Consider the following 21,293-nt stretch of genomic DNA (forward strand, 5'->3'; position numbering starts at 1 on the left):
TTCAGATGTTACCCAAGGAAAGCACGCGCTTGCCTTCAGTATCTTTTTTATAAAGTTTTATTGATTTTGTTTTATGTGTATAGGTGTTCTGCACCACATGCATGGTCATGTCCAAAGAAGCCAGAAGAGAGAACCAGATGTCCTGGAATTAGGAATTACACACGGTTGTGACTGTCATGTGGGTCCTGAGAATTAAGCCCTGGTCCTCTGGAAGAGTAGCCAGTGCTCTTAACTGCTGAGCCATCTCTCTGGGTTCTAACATATCACACATGGTTTTATTTGTTTGTTTGTTTGTTTAATGATTTATTTTTATTTATGTGCATTGGTGATGCGCCTGTGTGTATGTCTCCATGCAGGTGTCAGATTTCCCAGAACTGGAGCTACAGACAGTTGTGAGCTGTCAAGTAGGTCCTGGGAACTGAACCTGGGTCCTCTGGAAGAACAACCAGTTCTCTTAGCCACTGAGCCATCTCTCCAACCCCATAACACAACATTTTTAAAAACCACTTGGTAAACAGGTAAAAGCAGCACTGGGAAGATTTTTTTTTAATTTAATTAATGTATTTATTGTACATCCCGACCACTGCCTCCCCTCCTTCCTCTCCCCCCAGTTCCTCCCCCTACCTCCTCCCTTCCACCTCTCCCATCTACCCCTTCTCCATATTTGTTCAGAAAGGGGCAGGCCTCCCCTAGGCATCAGTAAAGCATGGTATATCAAGCTGCCATAAGACCAAGCACCTCTCCCTTTATTCAGGCTGGACAAGGCAATCCAGCATGAGGAACAGGTTCCCAGGAGCCAGCCAAAGCACCAGGGACAGCCCTGCTCCCACTGCCAGGAGTCCCACAAATAGACCAAGCTGCACACTGTCACATATATACAGAGAACCTAAGTCAGTCCCATGCAGGCTCCCTGGTTGTTTGTTCAGACTCTGTGGGTTCCCATGAGCCAGGCTAGCCATCTCTGGCTCCTACAATCCCTCCTCCTCTCCTCAGCAGAACTCCCAGGCTCATCCCAGTGTTTGGCCCAGCGTCTCTGAATCTGCCTGCCTCCACCAGTCATCAGAAGGCTCTCTGATGACAACCAGGGGAGTCACCAATCCAATCACAGGGGATGGCCAGTTCACGCTGTGCATCTACGGTTGCTACGGGTCTTAGCTGGAGTCATCTTTGTAGACTCGTGGAAGTTTTTAAATAAATTTTTTTTAAACAAATCTCTTTTTATTTATTATTCTTATTTTATGTGCATTAGTGTTTTGCCATGGGTGTCCTGCCCCTTGGAACTAGAGTAACAGACAGTTGTAAGCTGTCATATGGATGCTGGGAGTTGAACCCAGGTCCTCTGGGAGAGCAATCAGTGTGGTGCTCTTAACTGCTCAGCCATCTCTCCAGCCCCAGGAAGATCTTTAAAGAGAGGCTATATACATTTACTCAGCTTCAGGCAAATAAGTCCATAAAAAGCTGCTTACATCACACCAATCTCATACTGACTCCCAAGCATCCACGCCCTAATGCAGCACAGTAGTTTCAAACCATAAGATGCCCTCAACATAAACTTATATCTTTAAAACTAAGCAGCCTTAGAGCCCAAAGGACCATCACCTCAGGACCAGGGACAGAAAGAAAACACTTCCCCAAAAGCAAACTCTTCTGTAGAGTGTTCCTAAATACAAATAAGGGTCATTTTAAGTTCTTTTAGGAAATACAGTAATCTGGGGGTGGGGTTTCCCTCCTCAGGAAGATAATTAGAACCTTCCAAACTGCAGTTGTTGTAAGGCCAAGAAGAGCTCAGCACAGGGAGTCACCACTCAGTGACACCCTTTGCCATAGAGCAACAAGCATTAAATACGAGAAATACGAGGCTTGGTGGCTTTCTTTCCCAATCTACATCACCACTGAATAGATATAACATAATCAAAACGTCTGATGCTCCTTCCATAGGGTTTAGCAACAGACTATTTTTTTAAGCTAGAAAAGAACAATGAAATTTACAACAAGCTCTTCCTTTGCATCCACCAATCATAGCATTAACAAAAAGAGAAAGAGAATGACCTTCAACTATGATCTCACCTGCAATGACAGCCACAGTTTGGTTTCGTACCTTACCAGGTATTTCATCGATGAACGTATATCCCTAAAAATATTTCAAAATGAATTGAAGATCAGTTGGCGTATACTCCATGTTATATCAAGTAGAGAAAGAAAATTAAAGTGTAATGTTTGTCTTAAGATTGAAATTACCTTAATATAACTATCAAGGGTCTTAAAGCAAATCCCCTTTAGGGAAACATGCTGGGTTTTTGTGTTGGGGACCGAAGCCGGGCCTTGCATGTGCTAGGCAAGTGCTCTGTCACTGAGCTGTATGCCTAGGCTGAGACCATGTTCTTTTAACTCAAGAAATCAGGTCATCTTAAAGGCTTTTCACCCCAGAAGAAATGCCTTTGGACCACAGCTGAGAGACAAGTAACTTGAAATGTGCAGAAAACCCAAAGAAAAATAAAGCCATTGTTTGCACCAAGGAAATAAGAACCACACGTCATTGGGACAATAAAGATGTTGAGCAAAGATATTCAAGGAGGAAGTGTATACAATAAAATTAGTTTAATGAATTTTTTTTTTTTCAGTAAAAGAAAGAGTGGTGTATAAAGGCTAAAAATACCAAGTCATGCCACGCAGTGGTGGCACACGCCTTTAATCCTAGCACTCTGGAAGCATAAGCAGGTGGATCTCTGTGAGTTTGAGGCCAGCCTGGACTACAAAGTAAGTTCCAGAAAAGGCTACACAGAGAAACCTTGCCTCAGGAAAAAACAAAACAAACAAACAAAAAAACAAAAACAAAACAAAAAAACTAAGTCAAAAGATAAAGGAGAGGGAGAAAGGAGTGAGTGCCAGGCTGAGGGCATAGTGTGTGGAACAGCATTGAATTAGGAAGGAAATAAAACCAAACCAGTATGCCGCCCTGCACCTAAGTCCAAGAAAGCAGAAGTCAAGAGTGTCATGGAATTTCGCTCTTTCCTTGTTCTTATATATGAGACTGCCCTTGATATGAAGTAAGCTACCTTACTTGTTCCAAGAAGCATACCCTTTTGGCAACGCTCTCCAGATCAGTCCTGTAGATGTCGTTAACAGAATTGAGTTCTCTATCCACAGACGGGAGCTGAAAATTTATGAAACAATAAGAGAAGGTAATTATCCCCAAGTTAATGTTCACAAAAAAGAGAGTTATCTTATATCCAGATCCCAGGATGTTGACATCAAAGGAGCTACTTCATTTTTCTTTTGAAAATAGAATATGACCTGAGAAATCACCTTCTGTTCAGAGTGGCATCTATGAGCACTGATTTATTTTTATTTTTATATTGTTTTAAAACAGGCTTTCTTTGTGTAACAGTCCTGCTGTCCTGGAACTCATTCTGTAGACCAGGCTGGCCTCGAACTCAAAGAACTCCGCCGGCCTCTGCCTCCCAGCTGCAGAGATTAAAGGCGTGCGCCACCACCACCTGGCCTATGAGCACTGATTTTGAAAGTTTATGGGTCTGCCATAGTAAGCTCAGGAGGTACAGGTAAAGTATGTGTGGCCACATAACTGCTAGAGCTGAACACTGCTGAATGAAGTTATAAACCAACTTGTAAAAATCACTTTTAAAAGTAAAATAGGGCCTTAGGTGTCTAAATAAGGTGAAACACATGTGCCAGGCTCTGGCTGGATCCTCAACATTAAACCAACCAATCAAACAAACAAACAAATAAAAAAAAATACTAAAATTGTATAATGCATCTGGTGGTTGCATTGGTTAGAAGTCTGGAACCAGTTTTCCAAGTCCAGAATTATATATGAATTTCAAGCATGATAGCTCTTGGCACCTGGGATCCATGCCCTGGGGCTTTCAACAGGACACAAAAAGGACCTGACATCACTTCTGAACTAGGTCCTTGGTGAATGTGGAGAACTCAAGTCTCATCATAAGAGGTCACACATACACCTGACTGAAGTCCACTCCACAAAACAAATAGAGTATTCAAAAATGCCAGTGTCACAACAGAAAAAGACTGAGAAACAGCTCCAGATTAAAGGGGAAAGAAACACACAATACTATTGGCAATGCAAGATCCTAAGTTGCAAAGAGGTAAGACATTTGTAAATGCACTTTTGTTAAAAACTTGACATCTGAAGAGAAAGTGTAGAGTAGATGGAAGTAGCGGTTCTGTGTCTTGTTCCTAACTTTGATGTGTATATGACGATTATGCAAAGTTTAGAAACATTTTAAACTATTTAGCTATAAAAGGAACAGGCTGGCAATGTAACACAGACTCAGTTTTCAAGAAAATAACTTGGTACAATTTACAAAAGATATGAAAAAACAGATAAAATAAGTGGGACAAAATGCTGAACTTTGGTGTCCTAGTTAGGTTTAATTGTCAACTTGACATAAGAAGAGCAGAGTCCTCTGAAAAGGAAATTTCAACTGAGGGACTGTCCAGATAAGATTGACCTGGAGCAAGTCTGTGGGGTGTTGATTAGTAACTGATGTGGGAGGGCCTAACCCACTGTGGGGGGCACCATTCCCTATGCAGGTAGTCCTGGGCTATATAAGAAAGCTAATTAAGTCCAAGCCTTTGAGAAAGCCAGCAAGTGACATGTCTCCATGGTTTCTGCTTCAAATTCCCGCTTGAGTTCCTGCCCTGATTTTCCTTAAGTGACCTGGAAGTGTAAGCCAAAGAAACCTTTTTCTCCCCTAAGTTCCTTATGGCCAAAGTGTTGTATCACAACAGCACAAAGGAAACCAGAACACTTGGAGACAGTGTCCCAAGGTATGGGGGGAGTGACATGTATTTACAACTTTCCCACATATGCAAAAAGCACATTAAAAAACAACAGTGCCTTGCCGGGCGGTGGTGGCGCACGCCTTTAATCCCAGCACTCGGGAGGCAGAGGCAGGTGGATCTCTCTGAGTTCGAGGCCAGCCTGGGCTACCAAGTGAGTTCCAGGAAAAGGCGCAAAGCTACACAGAGAAACCCTGTCTCGAAAAACCAAAAAAAAAAAAAAAACAAAAAAAAAAAAAAACAGTGCCAGGTGCGGTGGTGTATGCCTGTATTCCTGGATGCTGATAGGTATGTATTACCAGCATTAGGAAGAGGCAGGCAGGAGGGTGAAGTCTGAGGTCAGCGTGGATTACTTAACACGTTTCAGGCAAATGTGAGACTACTGTGAGGCCCTGTCTCAAACAGGCAAACAGCAAAAACAAAGCATATGATATCACCCTCTCAAAAGATGTATTTCAAATAGTTAACACAGAATTGACCCCTACAGGTCCATTTGATGACTCCAAAAGTAATTCAGTAGATATGCAGACAATGATAGTACATGTGAAGTCTTAAAAAAAAAAAAAACTGACTCATAAAATATGAAAGCGGGAAAAGTATGTTAAAATATTATTTTATACACTGTGAATGGCAAATTTAACTGAATTAATATATTAAGTATAATTAATATAAACATGATTTTTTGCATCTCAAATGAGGGCGTAAATTTTGGAAAACAATGGAACTGTCTATTCCAGCATATATGGTTAATATGCCTAGTTTTCTGGTGTTCTTAATAGCTTACTTTTTTTATGTGTATTGTATATCTATATGGAGGTATGTACACATGTGAGTGCAGTGCATGTGGAGGCCAGAAGAGGACATTGGAGCCCCTGGATCTGGAGTTACAGGCAGCTGTGAGCTACCTGATGAGTGTTAGGAACTGAGCTCAAGTCCTCTGCAAAAGCAGCAGGTACTGTTACCTGCTGAGCCATCTCCCCACAAGCTCACACACCTCGTTTTAAAAACCATTTAAAGAAGAACAAGTATTCGGCTCTTTTTTTTTGCGGGGGGGGGGGGGGGGGGGCAGTTTTTTGAGACAGGGTTTCTCTGTGTGGTTTTGGTGCCTGTCCTGGACTGGATCTCACTCTGTACACCAGGCTGGCCTTGAACTCACAGAGATTCGCCTGGCTCTGCCACCTGAATTCTGGAGTTAAAGGCGTGCGCCACCACTACCCAGCCTGCTCTTCTTTTTTAACTGAATTTACTTTGATAAATCATCAGATGACACGAAACTTCTCAAAGCCCCCCCCCCCCCCCCCCCCCGCCTCATTCCAGCACAGTGATTACATGTCCCGAAAAGACTCGAAGAGCACTGGAGGTTACTGTTTCCAGCCCAAGCCACTGTGCACCAGACAGGTGCAACCAGTCTTAGCCCTACTCGACCTCCTCTCAGTCTCCTGGCAGTGGCAAGCTCACACCTGCTCACCTGACTCGAGTTGAGGTTGCTCCCCAGATTGCTCAGCTCTGGTTTGATGCTAGCACAGATCTTGCTGGCTGGGTCCGAAGCACAGTCGCTGCTGTTGAGTGAATTCTGGATGCTGTTTCTCAAAGTGGTCAGGTTGGTGCTGAGCTGTGTGCTTCCATCTTGTATGATCTCCAGGCTGCTGTTCATGTTCTCCAGGGCAACCTTGGTCTGCTTGATGGCTGCAGGAACACAGGCAGAATCAGAGCGGGCCACACGAGTGCTTAAAGAAAAAAAACTGGAAATGAGCTCAGACAGAATTAGGGGGCTGGGTCCCCTGGACTCCAAGAGTCTGGTTCTTGGCTGTGGTCTCACAGGTGGTAGGTACACCAAAGTTCTTAGGAGATGTTAATTAGCTTGACTAAGTGCTACCACTTAGCTTTAAAGATGGACCCATAACCTGGAGGAGGCATCCAGAGCTGGGCTGTACAACTCCTGGTCTCTAATTCCAAGTAGAAAAATTCTGAAATCTGCTTCAATCTTTGCTCTTGACTGTGTTCTAATTATACCTCCATAACATTTCAACTGTCACAGAGCGTTCCTGTCCCCCAAAGGTAGTCATTTCCCTTACCTCTGACAGGAGGCACATATGGCTCTCCATTGGCACATACCTGTAGTGCCTATCATTACATCAAAGTCCACCCTAGCCTCCAGGCTCCCTCATCGCCTCCTCAGAAGTACTCATTGATTCCAAAGCCCTTGAACTAGCATCCTGACCCTTCTTAGCTCCTCTACCCTAAAACTCCCTGGCCTGCCCACCATTTACTGGCTTCCCTTCCCCACAGCTACTCATGCTTCTTAAGACCCACTTGATTTTTCCACATACATCTCCATCCTCCATCCCTGCCCTCTCGATTCTCTCGGAGAAAGCCCCGCCCATGTCCAGTCTACTTCTTTTTCTCTCTGCCCTGGACTCTTCCAGATTCCTCTGGATATTTTCCTTCTCTTACCCACAATAAAAACCTTCCCCCTAAAAATGGAGTGGCCATCTTGGCAGTCTCTTTACCTCACTCCGTAGCATACAGAGACTCCATAAAATTGTTAATCATTAGAAAAGAGAAAAGAACACAGGCACCAACAGAGCAGAAGACAGGAGGGTAATGAGAGGCCACACAAGTTGGCTTCTAGGCCAGAGTTTTATCTCACTGTCCTCTTCTTTGATTTCAGCTACGTTAGTTCACCAAACAATACAAACAAAGAAAGGCAAGTGATAAAATAAGCTGATAGCCCAGGAAACAGATATTTATTTAGTCACTGTCTAGAGACATTCTGGGTTATGGGTACAATTCTGTTAGGGTCCAGGATTGTTATAGCACCCAGTAGTTAAAACCATACACTTTCTAAAAGATTCAAAGCATGTTATGCCCTTTTTATAGGTACAGGGCTGTAACTCAGAGTCATTTGATCATCCCAGGCTGCATGCATCTGCAGAAAGTGGGAAAGACCTTTCTGATTCTTAAGTTCAGCTCAACTCTTAATTCTTCATTTCAGCCAAGTAACATTTTACCAGCCCAAAGCTCTTCGTGTGGACTGACCTGCAGCCCACATAGAATGCTCAGGCAACTGTCATGTTTCTGCTCTCTCCAAAGTCCATGTGTTACTGGCCCCAGACCTTAGCACAACTGACACCGTGATGGAAGTACCACCAGGCCTTGGAACCCAGCAGGCAGGCTGCCAAAATAAAAACAAAGACCTAATCCAAGAAGAGGAAATCCAAGTCAACATGAGTGACCCTGTGAAGTCAGGAATCCAGGATGGGCTATTCTTGGTCACTTTTGCCACTATGCTTACCTGTTGCCAAGTGCTCAATCTCATTGAGAACAGGAATTACATTAGGTTTTAGTTGGTCTTTTATTCTGCCTCCCAGCAAGGAATCAATACCTGGATTTAAAGGAAAGGGCAATATTGATGAGAGCAAGCCTGCTTCTCTTCACACCCCAGGAGCCTACATCTGGAAAACATCGGAATTCCCTCTTCCTGTCCTCACATCCCATCCTCCACTCCAGACTGTGGGCCCTAATGTGAGGAGATGCCATTGCCTGCTTCAAAATCCGCAAACTCACATTTCCCAGTGGAAAATTATTCTCATGGACCTTTAGGCTTTGTGTGAAGAACACAGCATTTATCATCTTGAGCTGTGTTACGTAACCAGTGTCTCCAACTCATCTACACTGCAGTTTTCTACACTGTGGTACCACTTACATTTGGAACCAGACATTGCTTCTTTGGAGGGGGGAGGCTGTCCTGTGCACTGTAGGGTGATGAGCAGCATCCTTGGCCTTGGACAAGGCCCCTCCCCGATCCTGCCAACCATATATTCCTCCAAATGTCACCTTTTGTTGAGAACAACCTAACCAAGCTGCATGTGAACTCTAATGAGACATGGTCCAGCAAGGAAGAGGGCCAGGCTATGTCTAAAGCCCATTTAACAGGGCCCTTAGCAGGGCCTCACATGATCTTCTGCATGAAAAAGGACTACAGGAGCGTGAAGGCTTTGCCATAAGCAATGTAAAATTTCAAAACAGAGGCCCCAAGTCCCTCTGCTTGTGAAACTGAACTTAAGTGTTGGGTGGCCTTTGTTTTTAAGGATTTATTTATCAATCTGTGTAGATGAATGTTTTGCCTGCATGGATGTCTGTGCAGCATGTGTGTGCCTGGTGTCCACAGAGGTAAGCAGAAGGCTTTGGATGTCCTGGAAATGGCACTATGGATGGTTGTGAGCCTCCCTGAGAGTGCTGGGAATTAACCTAGGTCCTCTACAAGGGCACCAAGTTCTACTAACCACTAAGCCATCTCTCTAGCCCCTAAAATTTGGATTTTAAACATCCCATGACAAGTAGCAAACACCCAAGTAGCTCTGCAGCTTCCCCCGCCTCCCTGCTACCTTCAACTGCCTTCTGTTTTGGTCTGTGCTTTATAGGAGGTAGTTAAGGCATCTTTTGAGCCACAACAAACAAAAAATGCTAACTAACTTTCAATGCTACTTACCATCCAGGGCTGAGAATGCCTTGTTCTTGGTGGTGGTGTATTGAGCCAATATATAGTCAATTTGCTGGAAAAGAAAATTAGATGGCACCTGCCCTTTGAGATGCAAAGTCATAATACAAAGACAGTAGGGATTTAAGACATCAAAAATGAACCCCCTCATAGCACTTTGAAAAGGAAATAGCTAGGAGGTGACATACACACTCGTCTTTTGATCATCACACCCCCAAGCTTTACTGGCCTGGCACCAATTACCTATTGTGCTTGCTTATGATACACTTGCTAGCTGTGGTCATTTTTCATGTGTCATGATTCTGTGGACTGGCTAGGTGGACCACAGTGGAGACTGTAAGCATGAGCCCATGTGGGTCCCCCTCTCTCTTGCCTGTTCTTTGTGATTAGCCTGGGTATCTTCACAAGGAACCCTCGGGATCACCAGCAGCAAGAGACTCATAGACACCTGATATACGGCTCCTAGAAGTTGAAGTTCCAAACTATCCCAAGATCATGTCTACTGTGTCTTCCTGGTCATAAACTGGTCACAGGGACATCCCAGACTCAACGGGACAAATGTACCTCCTGATGCAATGAGTAAGAATTGACAACCAATCTGAAGTCTGACCCACTGAGTCCATGATATTGATTACTCCCCATGAGTTTCTAGAGGAATATTTATCTTCTTATTTATGTGGCTCAGTGGGCCTGCTTCCTACCCTCCCAGCAAGGCCAGGTGAACATCCTTCTAGAGTTGCCAACCTTCCCAGTAAACATGTGGCAGCGTTTAAATGTGCATTTCTTTAGTTACTAGAGGTAAAACATCTTGCTCTCTTTGGAGACAGTTATATTCCATCTGTCAACTGCCTATTCAATTATCTGTATAATTTCTACTTGTTAGAGGTCCTCACATATGTTCCAACAGGTAAGTTTTCCCAAAGCCATCATCTTTATAAGATGATGAAAGCCATCCTAATTTTTATGAGCCACCGCTACTACTTTTGGCATTGGGGAGTGGAAAGGGCATTTCCTGTGGAATCTTCCGGGTGTTTCATGAAAAACATTATGAGCTTTTGTTTACAAGGTGTAGAAAAAAGTGCTTCCACCTATGCTACCCTGTAAAGCCACATAGAGCTAGTTTGTCTACTTGCCACTCTCCCAAATGCTCTATATGGTTCTTTTTTGAAACTTCCAGCTACATGACACACTTAATGTGCAGAATTTGGAGGAAAGAATCAACCAGAAGGTCACATCTTATTCAAGGATCCATGGGTTCTGGGGGACTCTTCTTAATGCCAGCACCCAAGAGCATCACACACTTAAGTCACTTACGGCTCAGATACTTTCCAAATCACATTGTGAACAGGTAACACATCAACACACTCCTAGAAAGCAGACAGAAAGAGGCCTTTCTGGTCACTGCCCTTCGGTCACTCTGCGTTCTTCCAAAATGACCTGTGTTTGTGTGTGTGTGTGTGTGTGTGTGTGTGTGTGTGTGTGTGCATGCATGTGTGTGTGTGTGTGAGAGAGAGAGAGAGAGAGAGAGAGAGAGAGAGAGAGAGAGAGTGTGCATGTGTGAGTGTGTGTGTGTGTATGTGTGAGAGTGTGTGTGTGCATGTGTGTGTATGTGGGGGGACTGTGTGTGTGTGTGTTTGTGTGTATGTGTGTGTGTGTGTGTGTGTGTGTGTGAGAGAGAGAGAGAGAGAGAGAGAGAGAGAGAGAGAGAGAGAGTTCTTCCAAAGGAGAATGACACAGCTACACAGATAACAAACAGCTGTGCATAAAGCAAAAGAATTCCATCATAACAGTAATTATGAAATATAATGGGTTAACTAGACCACCAAAAAGAAAGGATAACAACATCAACAACAAACCAAAAGCAAAACCAAACACCACAGCGAGACTCTTAAAGTTATCAGATACTTTTATATGTGCTGTGATTTTGTTACACCTAAGTAAAATAAAATAATTGAAGCGAAATAAGACATGTAAATCCTGAAGCTATGGATACTATGCTTCGGAGGTTTTGAGAGTCGCTCTCTGGCTGTGTTTCTTCAACTACAGCACCCTTCCGTGTGGGTTCACTGGCTTCTTATAAGGTTTGGCTGTACTTCCAAACACGCACAGGGACTCAGAGAGGCAGACACAAGGCGCCATGGAATGTGCAGGTTGCAGGGTTTTACCTTTGGGGTTTCGTCCAGGAGTATTTGCAAGTCTCTGTAATTGCTCTCTGCCAGTTTCTGGGTCCTTTTGATCCGGGTCCTTACCTGGTGGTTGGCCACAAAACCATACATGATGCCAAGGCTGCAGGGAAAGGAAGAATAAAGAGTGTTGGCCAAGATTCACTGTCATTGGCGCCTCAGCAGAATGGCCACCTCTGCCCCCTCCCTCGGCAGCCTGCGCACTAAGACTACCATCAGCACACCACCCAAATGGGGACACAGAAGAGGACTAAGATCTCTCTAAAGACAGACCCCGGTGTAGGATGAAGTACTGCATTATGACTCTCACAAATCAACAGCGTCCACATAAATGCTAGCAGGAAAGTCGCTAAGGCTGCAGGCTGTGTCAGGAACATGTGTGTATACCCTGTGTGTGCCCTCCTGTGCCCACACGAACACCTCCGTGCACTTGAGCTACCCCCAGAGAAGAGGGAAACACGGAGATGGCAAGAGGGACTCGGCTTTCTGGTGGCTTTTCATTTGAATGTTAGTTTCTGTATTGTCCAGATCGAAAGGAAATAAGGTATCTCAGCATCACTGCAGGAAGCCTACATCCATTTCCTGTCGCTGTGACAAAATATGCCCATGGTGACTTCCTTCCCACACAATACTAGATTGTGCCCAGGTGACAATTTTGAAACTAACCACGGCACACACAGGACAGCATACCCACTGTGCGTTTATGTGAAGTACGAAACCAAACCAAATAATGGTGCTAAAAAAGGCCATGGTTATTGTGATGAAGGATGAGTGCTCTTTTCATGGCTGGATTTTCATCATGGAAGTTCTTGATTTTATCCTTATGAAAAGGATACTTTTCTCTATGTAAAATACACATCATAAGAAACTCCAAAATCCTTCACAAAGTCATCTTGCATGAAGTACTACGTTCTATGAAATTAAAACCTTCCTTCTCACTCATCTCAAAAGACTGAATTTAACCATATTAAAAGCTCTTATGCCTAATTTTTCTTTGCCTCTATCAATCTCTTGATTTAAATTATACTAATTGAGTCATTTGCTGAGGCAGAACCTCTGAACATTAAAATTTTAAGAGTAAATTCCATGCTTGGTGGTGTACCATTGTAGCCCTGGCACTTGAAGGAACAAGGGGATTTGACCTCAGAGTTCCAGGCTAATCTGAACTGCACAGGGACCTTCTCTCAAAATTAAAACAAAACAACCCCCACAAACGGCGGAGGAGTGAAAACCCAAAATACTTTTAGATAAGACCACTAGAGGGCAGTAAGGAATTAATAAATAGCCCAAAAGGTTTTCCACACAGATCCAAAAGACCAAAATTGTTAATTTTGTAACTAAGAAGCCTGGGATGTGGATGGGTTTTAAGAACAGTTTTGCAAGCAACAGGCAAACCTTGGAAAAGAAAAACAAGATGCAGTTGCCTATCAAGTTATCAAGCGATTTCTACAATTTTGTGCTCACATATACAGATTACATTGAAAAATCCCATGTCACCAAAAAATCTGAGTCCCAGGGCAGGTATTCACCCTGCAAGAGTATTGTTGCATGGGGCTGGAGAGATGGCTCAGCAGTTAAGAACACTTATTGCTCTTCTAGAGGACCCAAGTTCATGTCCTAGCATCCACATTGGGCTGCTCACAGTAAACAGCAATTTCAGCTCCAGGGCATCAAAGGGCTTTCAAGTTCACCTACACTTGACTGCACACACACACACACACACACACACACACACACACACACACACAAGTGCCAGGGTCTTTATTTAACTAAACATCTATGCTGGGACAAGTCAGGATCACCCCCAAACAGACCTGATATTCACCCTGGGAGAATCTCGCTTCCTCTCCCTACAATTTCCAAATTATTTCAGCATTCACTCTACTGAGCTACACAGACCCATTGGGTAACAGAAAAAGTCCAAGTGACCTGGAAGTCCACCACTTCCTCTTGACCCTTCCCCTCCATACACCATGGAAGAACTCCCACAGGGATCTCTGACGGCATGTGTCACAATGCCTGCTCAAGTTTGTCTTTATTTCTACCTAAGTTCAATGTCCTTAAGAGGAGGAGGTAACAACCCCCCTGTCAACTTTACCTAATGCAGTCTGTCCCCGGACAGGGGTGCCAGAAGGAAGTGGTTGCAGACTGGGCTTTTTGTTCATTCTAAACGTGACCTGCTTAGACACTAGCTGTGCACACAGAGTGTGGAAACAGAAATTATCCTTGACCTTTATTATATAAAGGCTTTGCTCACAAGGTCACCAGTCAGATCAAAGAACTGACAGACAACCGTTTGGTCCAATGCTGACTGCCAAGGACGCAGCTCTAGAAAGTCCTGCTAGAGATGCTTAAAATCATGTTATCGATAACTTTAACAAAAATCTGGGCTAAACAGAGTTTTGCAAATGAACTCAATGACTTTCCCAGCAAATTTTCTGTGTAAATGTCTATGTTTATTTAAGTTAAAAATGACAAGTCCCAGGGTTGGAGAGATGGCTCAGCAGTTAGTGCTGGCTGCTTTTCCAGAGGACCCAGGTTCAAATTCCAGCACCCACATGGAGCTCTGTAACTCCAGATTCTGGTGATTTGACTTTTGCAGGCACTAGGCATGAAAATAAAACACGCAAGCAAAGATGAAAATAACAATAATAATGATTTTAAAAATGACAAGTCTAAAGGCCCTCATGGTCAGGCAGAAAGCATCAGAGGAAACAGGGTGGCTTGGGACCTGGGAGATATCAGGTGGCTGGCAGACCATTTCCTCTGTAGTTCTCCAAAGTGCCATCAATAGCTATTGCAGGAACTTTCCAGCATCTACAAACACTGCAAATCCGAGTTCTTACATAAAACCTCCCAATGTGTAGATACTAGCAACTGATAAAACTTCACTGTATTGACCAATGCTAGTTTCCAATTATGATCTCTAATCTAAACCTTTCATTTAAACAAAAGAGAATGAATATTCCTTTTTGTGTCGATTTGGACACTCTCTGATATTCAGTGTATTTTTAAGCAAACATTAGAGCCTAATAAATTAATTTTTCTGTATTTTTTTTCTGTTTGTCATTTTGCTTTTTCGAGATAGAGTTTCTATCTCTCTCTATATATAGATAGCTGTCCTGGAATTAGCTCTGTAGACCAGGCTGGCCTCGAACTCACAGAAATCTACCTGCCTCTGCCTCCTGAGTGCTGGGATTAAAAGTGTGTGCCCCCACCGCCCAGCAATTTTCCTGTATTTTAATAGTCGTCAGCCAATGACTAGAATATAAGGACACTGAGAAAAACTGACCTAAGCCCATAAAATGTCAATGAGTCTGTCTCCTCCAGCACCTGTAAGTGTTGTTAAGCTACCAAATGGGTGCTTTGGTGTAGTATAGTACAATGTTTCCAAATTTTGAGCAGAAGACAGGAATTTTTATTCATAGGACATACAGCATTACAAATTGTCTGTACATTCTGGAAAATAATTTCTGCCCATACATACTTAGGAATAGAGACTTAAGAGATTTTACAGACTAAATCTTTAGAATCTGAAGCATTTTTTTCCTATCAGTTTCTATGGTTTTCATGAAATTGGCCAGTGAAGGCCAAATAAGGGCTTTTAGTGGGTAGCTCATCTCTTCTTAAATGTTACTTATTTACAATTTAAGCAACCAGATCTCTTGTTTCCATTAACAAAGACTCCAGATGTTCAGGCAGGCTATAGTTCTATCTGTCTGTTAGTTAGCTAGTTAGTTAGTTAGCTAGTTAGCTAGTTAGTTAGTTAGTTTTGCTTTGTTTTCTGAGAATCTTCTAGCCTCCAAGCCTGGGAGTGGTAAAAACACCCTACACTTAGATAAATTTTGAAGGTAGCCAGCTTCCAGAGGCAAGCCTGATTTAATTCACCAGGGTAATCGTTACCAAAGCTAACTTTCAATGATATCTAGAACCTTCCCAGAATTCAAGGCATGGTTGGGTTTTGCTGTTTCTTTTCTTTCTAGATTCATCTTTATTTTTACTTGCGTGTATGCCTACATGTCTGTGTATTGGTGTGTGCAACTGAGTACAGTGCTCACAGAGGCCAGAAACGGGTGTTGGACCCCTGAGGCTGGAGTTATAGGTGGTTGTGAGATGCCCGGTGTGGGTGCTGGGAACTGAACTTGGGTCCTCTGCAAGAGCAGCAAGCACTCTTAAGCACTGAGCCATCTTTCCAGCCTCCTTTTCTCTCACATAGTCTTTTGGGCATTCTGACAGTGTAGCAATGATAAATGTGAAGGAGCAGAGAGGAAAGAAAGCTGGCCTTTTCTGAGTAAGATACATCTGCTGAATCAGTCACAGAAGTGGGCATGTAACCCTCCGCAGACAGACAAAGCACAGAAACACATGGCCAGGTCCCGAGGCTCTCACATTCCATAAGTGCTTTCTGGGAAAGCTCAGAGAAAGCATGACCTCACATGCTTCCCTACACACTAGGGAATCTTCCTCCTCAGCACATATGGCTTCGTCAAAAACAAAATGATAGGAGAATTAAAAAAAAAAAAAAAAACGTAAAGGAATAGCATGAAAAGCAGACTGGTCGGGATTAATATTAAAACCGACTGCACTAAACTGTAAGGTTTAGAATCGATGAATGGAGCTGAGTCTTGAAAAGGCAAGTGGGAGTGTTCAGATGTCAATCTTAGCAAAAGCGTTTATCAATGGTGTGCAGTGCCTGCTGAAGCAGAAGCTAGGCTTGCTGAGAGAGGGAGGACTCCTCCAGCACGACCCTCCCTCTGCCTCCAGCACAGCCTTCCCTCCGCCTCCTTTCTGATGCGACTTCCATCCGCTCCTCTCCTTTCACCCAGTCCTTGATTTTGGTGACATGATTTCTTCCCATTTTTACTTGCTTTCACTTTCATACATCTAGAAAGGGTCATTTTCCCTTCTAGCTCTTAATCTTCTTGGCTGTTCTGATTATTTGCCAACAGTATTTAGCAATTATTCAATCCTGATGAAAATTGATAGGGGTTTCAAAGAGAAGATGTCAAAAGCAGCTAAAATAAATTGAGAGGTTGCAGGCAAAGGAGTTTAAATTTCTTGTCTATTTAAAGAAGAAAAAAAAAATCACCCTATCCACTATTCTCATACAAATAAGTTTAATGTACAACATGAAATCAAGTTAGTCCACTTGTCAAATATTTAAACAGTAGATCAACTCTGAAATCTGAAATTATGAACTGAATGTCTTTTTTGGGTTGGAAAAAAATTAAGTAAATGTGTAAGAAACTAGAGAATTAAGAGACTCTTAAGAAATAATTTTCAAACTAATATATACTTAAAATAAAAAGTCTATCAAGATTTTTTTTTGATGGATTTGCATGTTAGGAATAAAGATAGCTGAGCTATATGCAAATATATAAATGGAAGCTAGGTTTATATCTTACTTTGTAGCTCTGTTTATATATTTTGGTATTTTAAGCACAGTAAGTAACTCAGTCGATTCAGAATGAGGGCCTTTGGAATTTATAGAAATACAAACAGAAGTTCAACTTTAAAAAGGAATCCAATATAGACTATGTGTTTACTTGAAAAATGGAAATCCCATCATACATATGCAAATATTTATTAAGGTAGATAAATAAATCTGTGTAATAAAGAATTTTCATAATATTTTGACATGTATTTTCATAAAGCTAAAAACACAATTAGCTTCGGGGGCCTGGAAAGATGGTCCATTGGCTGAGAATGGTGGCTGCTCTTCCAGAGGACGCATTTTTAAATCCCAGTACCCACCCCACATACAGGCTCACCACCGTTTATAACACCAGCCCCAAGGGATCCAGTGTCCTCTTCTGGTCTTTGTGGGTACTAGTCATGAATCACACGTGGTACACAGACACAATCTCAGGCCAAACACTCATAGACACAAGATTAGTGTTTTAAGAAAAGATTGGCTTGCTCAGTAGGGAATCATCCTAAGAGGAGAGGCAGTGTGCTCCAATGGCACTTCCTGATCTGAGCCTGGTCCTTGATGTCTGGGGTGTAGATGAAAAACATGCTGGCCACGTCTGTGGCTGCAGGAAGCATGTTGTCTCCAGCTCCCAGGAAATGCTAGTGAACGCCTGCTGAGCCTGAGAAGTCTAGAGGCCTTGACTCACATTCCTTTGCTAACTAGCTAGGGCCTGGGCTGCTGGGTCTACCCATTCCTGAGAAGGCTCCAAAGGGAAGTAGGGAGAAACAGACACATCAGGGATTACAGGAGAAAGAATAGATTTTGAGTTATGTGTGAGAAAGACAGACAAGAGCAGAAAAAGTCGGAGACGGAGAAGAGATGTCCACACTTAAGGTACAAGCAAAAAAGGTAAGGAGTCCTCTGGGTAGCTGACTGGAGGAAGCTAATAGCACACATATTTGGGTCCTGTTTATGCACACATTAATATAGGGTCAATGTCTACATTTCCACTGTGTTCAGTGACAGCACACATATTTGGGTCCTGTTCGTGCACACATTAATGTACAGTCAATGTCTACACTTCCACCATGTTCAGTGAAGCCCTGTCTTTGATTCAACTGTCACTCCTCTGGGACAAGAGGTAATGAATTGACTTTCTTGCTGGGGATGGGGATTCTTTGTCGTTCACATTTCAACTAATTCACTAGGTGACACCTGGCCTGGGACAGTAACTCAGGAGCCAAGCAGCTGACTTCAGCTCCATCCACCTGCCCAGCAACCTTCGATTTCTTTTCCAGAGCAGCCATGGCTTTCTGTCAATCATTTCACATATTTTTTTCAAATATATATATATATATATATATATATATATATATATATATATGGCACATGCTTTTGATCTCAGCACAGGCAGATGGATCTCTGTGAATTTGAGGACAGCTTGGTCTACGTAGTGAGTTCCAGGATAGCCAGGGCTATGTAGAGAAACCCTGTCTCAAAAACAAATGAACAATCAAACAAAAGTGTTTTTACTCCCCTCCTTCTATTTTTATCAGCATTACCGGATCTGCGAATTGCTTTTCCTTGTCATAGCTCTTGGAGAGAGATCTGTATCTGTGAGTCTTTGGTGGGTATGTTTGTAAGCCATGCATCTTGGCCAGGCCTTTCCCAGGGGCCACACTTAAGCACTTCCCTCTGGGTTTGGATCCAGAACTTCAAGTGTAGGACTTGCTGTTTTGTGCTTAAAGTCCCAATTATCACATACATTGTTAGACTTAAAACATCTTCCAGCTGCTGAGGAGATGTAGTGTTTTTAGAGAGTCAAGTAGAAGGTTGGGAATTTAGCTCAGTGGTAGAGCACTTGCCTAGCAAGCGCAAGGCCCTGGGTTCGATCCTCAGCTCCAGAAAAAAAAAAAAAAGTCAAGTAGAATACTTACTGCTAAGCCTTGTTGGGACTGTACCCATCAGGTTCAGCATTGTGCACATGACACTTGACTTCTTTTAGTGTACGAAATACTGAGGTCATGTAAGATGGCTCAGTGGGTAAAGGCACTTACTGACAAGCCTGATAATCTGAGTTTGATCCTCAGGATGCACACCGTGGAATCAGAGAACAGACTCTTGGGAGTTGGCCTCTAACCTCCCCATGCATACACTCGCCCCCCCCCGCCCCTCCCCCTCATCTGCAAGTGCATGCACGTGCATCACATACACACAAAATAAATTCAAATGTAATTTTAAAACAAGTCTAAAAAAGACATGCATTGAAGAACTGTGGAACAATAGTAAAAGATCATAATAAGGGGCCCATGGCATTATGGGCATTCCTCAGCTGGGGAATAGATGTGGATGCAACAGAACAGCCTCATCTTAAAGGCATGTGTGTTTCTGGTCTGCTCATCAGCTGGAAACTTCTGTCAACAGCAGTAACTACACAGAACATCCTAGATCATGAAGGGATTCTAAACTTCACAAGCAGGAGCAAACAAAAACCAAATTCAAGAAAAGCAGGTTTCGAAATGACTAGGAAGTTCTTTATGTTCAACAATCTTTACAAATTTACAGAGTACAGGGACTTGTAAACATTCCTTTGGCATCAACTGGCCAGCGGAGGTTCTGCTTCCTGCTTGCCTGCTGTCAGCCTCCACAGAGGGATCAGAGGGAGGTGAACACTTTCAGCCATTACGTTTACCAGGGGATGGGGAGATGGCTCAGGGAGAAAAGGTACTTGACGGACAAGCATGAGGACTGGAGTTCAAATCCTAAGACCCCACATAAGAGCTAGACATTTACCACGAACATCGGTAATCCCAGCACTCCAACAGGGAGATGGGAGGTGGGGACAGCAGAATCCCTAGAAGCTTGTAGGCCAGGTAACCTAGACTTTTCAGCAGAAAAACAACAAAGAGGCCCTGTCTCAAACACAGCCAAAGGAGAAGGCCTACATCCGGGGTTGTCCCGGGACCTCATAAAGGTCATGGCATGTGCATGCCTGAATCCACACATTCCAGTGTGCCCATAACCAAGTCCCCAACAGACCACATACAAAATTTATCAGGATATCTCCAAAAGAGAAAACTGCCAAAAGGCCAGCAAGTGGGATAAAGTGAGGCAACTTCCAGAGCAGGGTGACTTCTAGTGACAGTGGCATCTTTGTGAGTCATTTCTGATGTCCCTTTCTGTTTTGTATCACTTTAAACTCACAAATTTAGTGAGGTGTGATGGGGGCATGCCTGTATCCCCAGACTTGGAAGCAGAAGCAGGCATTATCAGAAGTTCAAGCCCAGCCAGGACTTTTGCAATCCTTACTATATGTAAATTCAAGGTTAGCCTAAACTATGTAATGGGTTCCTGTGGGGGGCAGTGGTGAGGGAAGGCTGGGTGTAGGGGGAGGCTGGGTGTACTGCTGCATATCTTTATGCCTTTAATTCCAGCACTTTGGGAGGCAGAGGCAGTAGATCTCGTGAGTTCAAGGCCAGACTGGTCTACACAGTGAGCTCCAGGACAGCCAGAACTATATAGTGAGAACCTATCTGGACAAAAAAAAAAAAAAAAAAAAAAAAAGGAGGAGGAGGAGGAAGAAGAGGAGGAGGACAAAAAGAAGAAGAGTAAAACAAACTCGTGGACTTTAAGGTAAAAGAGACATCCCCCATCGCCTTGCATCACCCCAATGGCTATGATCCAAGACTTGACTTGCCTCATGAGCAGACAAATCAACAGGAGCGAAATGGCCAAGAATTTCCTCCGGCACGACTCATTGCGCTTCTGCCGCTGGTGCATTTCCCCGCCGCATTTGTTACTGCAACGGCACATACAGAAGAAGTAGCCCACCAGAGGCATGAGGACAATGAACAGCAGTCCCAGGATGGCGCAGATAAGAACTCCGATCTCATAGTAGACCATCTGCAAAGCAAAGGAAAGACACAGCACATGTCACACGAAACAGAAAGGACATGTCACAGCAGTGAGTGCCCCAACATGCACGCCTTTATGTGTTTATTCCAGTTAGAAGTGCTCTGTGCTGAAGGAAGTGGAGTACTGAGTTACTAGAATGCTGGCCAAGAGTTTAATATTCCTTTCAGTTATCTGGAAGTTACCTAAGGGCAAGGTCAAATGGGAAATGGTTTACTTTCAACTTCAAAGGCATTTTGTTTTCCAGATGGTTTAAAAAAATAGCTCCGCATAGCAACTCATACAAATACAGGATCCTTTACATCAAGAAGACAGACAAATAGAGATTACGATGTGAGCCATGTTGGAAGGGACTGATTAGTGACAATCTCGATGTTTATAAAAGAATATAAGATATGCTGGGACAAAAGTGGCACAGAAGTTATGGGAATGGCCAACCAATGACTGATGCAGCTTGAGATCC

The 21,293-nt window shown here is 43.3% G+C and overlaps 1 protein-coding gene across 9 annotated transcripts in view; it reads right to left on the reverse strand.

The window, feature by feature from the left end:
* Nucleotides 1-21,293, reverse strand: part of Prom1 (prominin 1) — a 109,968-nt gene that overhangs the window by 34,758 nt on the left and 53,917 nt on the right. For all 9 annotated transcript variants that reach the window (XM_037209008.1, XM_037209010.1, XM_037209013.1 and 6 more), the window contains 7 exons: nucleotides 20,616-20,821; nucleotides 11,488-11,608; nucleotides 9,314-9,377; nucleotides 8,117-8,206; nucleotides 6,290-6,507; nucleotides 3,080-3,154; nucleotides 2,068-2,131 (listed from right to left, as the gene is read on the reverse strand). In XM_037209008.1, coding sequence (XP_037064903.1) covers nucleotides 2,068-2,131; nucleotides 3,080-3,154; nucleotides 6,290-6,507; nucleotides 8,117-8,206; nucleotides 9,314-9,377; nucleotides 11,488-11,608; nucleotides 20,616-20,821 — 838 coding nt within the window. The remainder of the gene's footprint in view (nucleotides 1-2,067; nucleotides 2,132-3,079; nucleotides 3,155-6,289; nucleotides 6,508-8,116; nucleotides 8,207-9,313; nucleotides 9,378-11,487; nucleotides 11,609-20,615; nucleotides 20,822-21,293) is intronic.

Source organism: Peromyscus leucopus, chromosome 10, assembly GCF_004664715.2.
Source record: "Peromyscus leucopus breed LL Stock chromosome 10, UCI_PerLeu_2.1, whole genome shotgun sequence".
NCBI lineage: Eukaryota > Metazoa > Chordata > Mammalia > Rodentia > Cricetidae > Peromyscus > Peromyscus leucopus.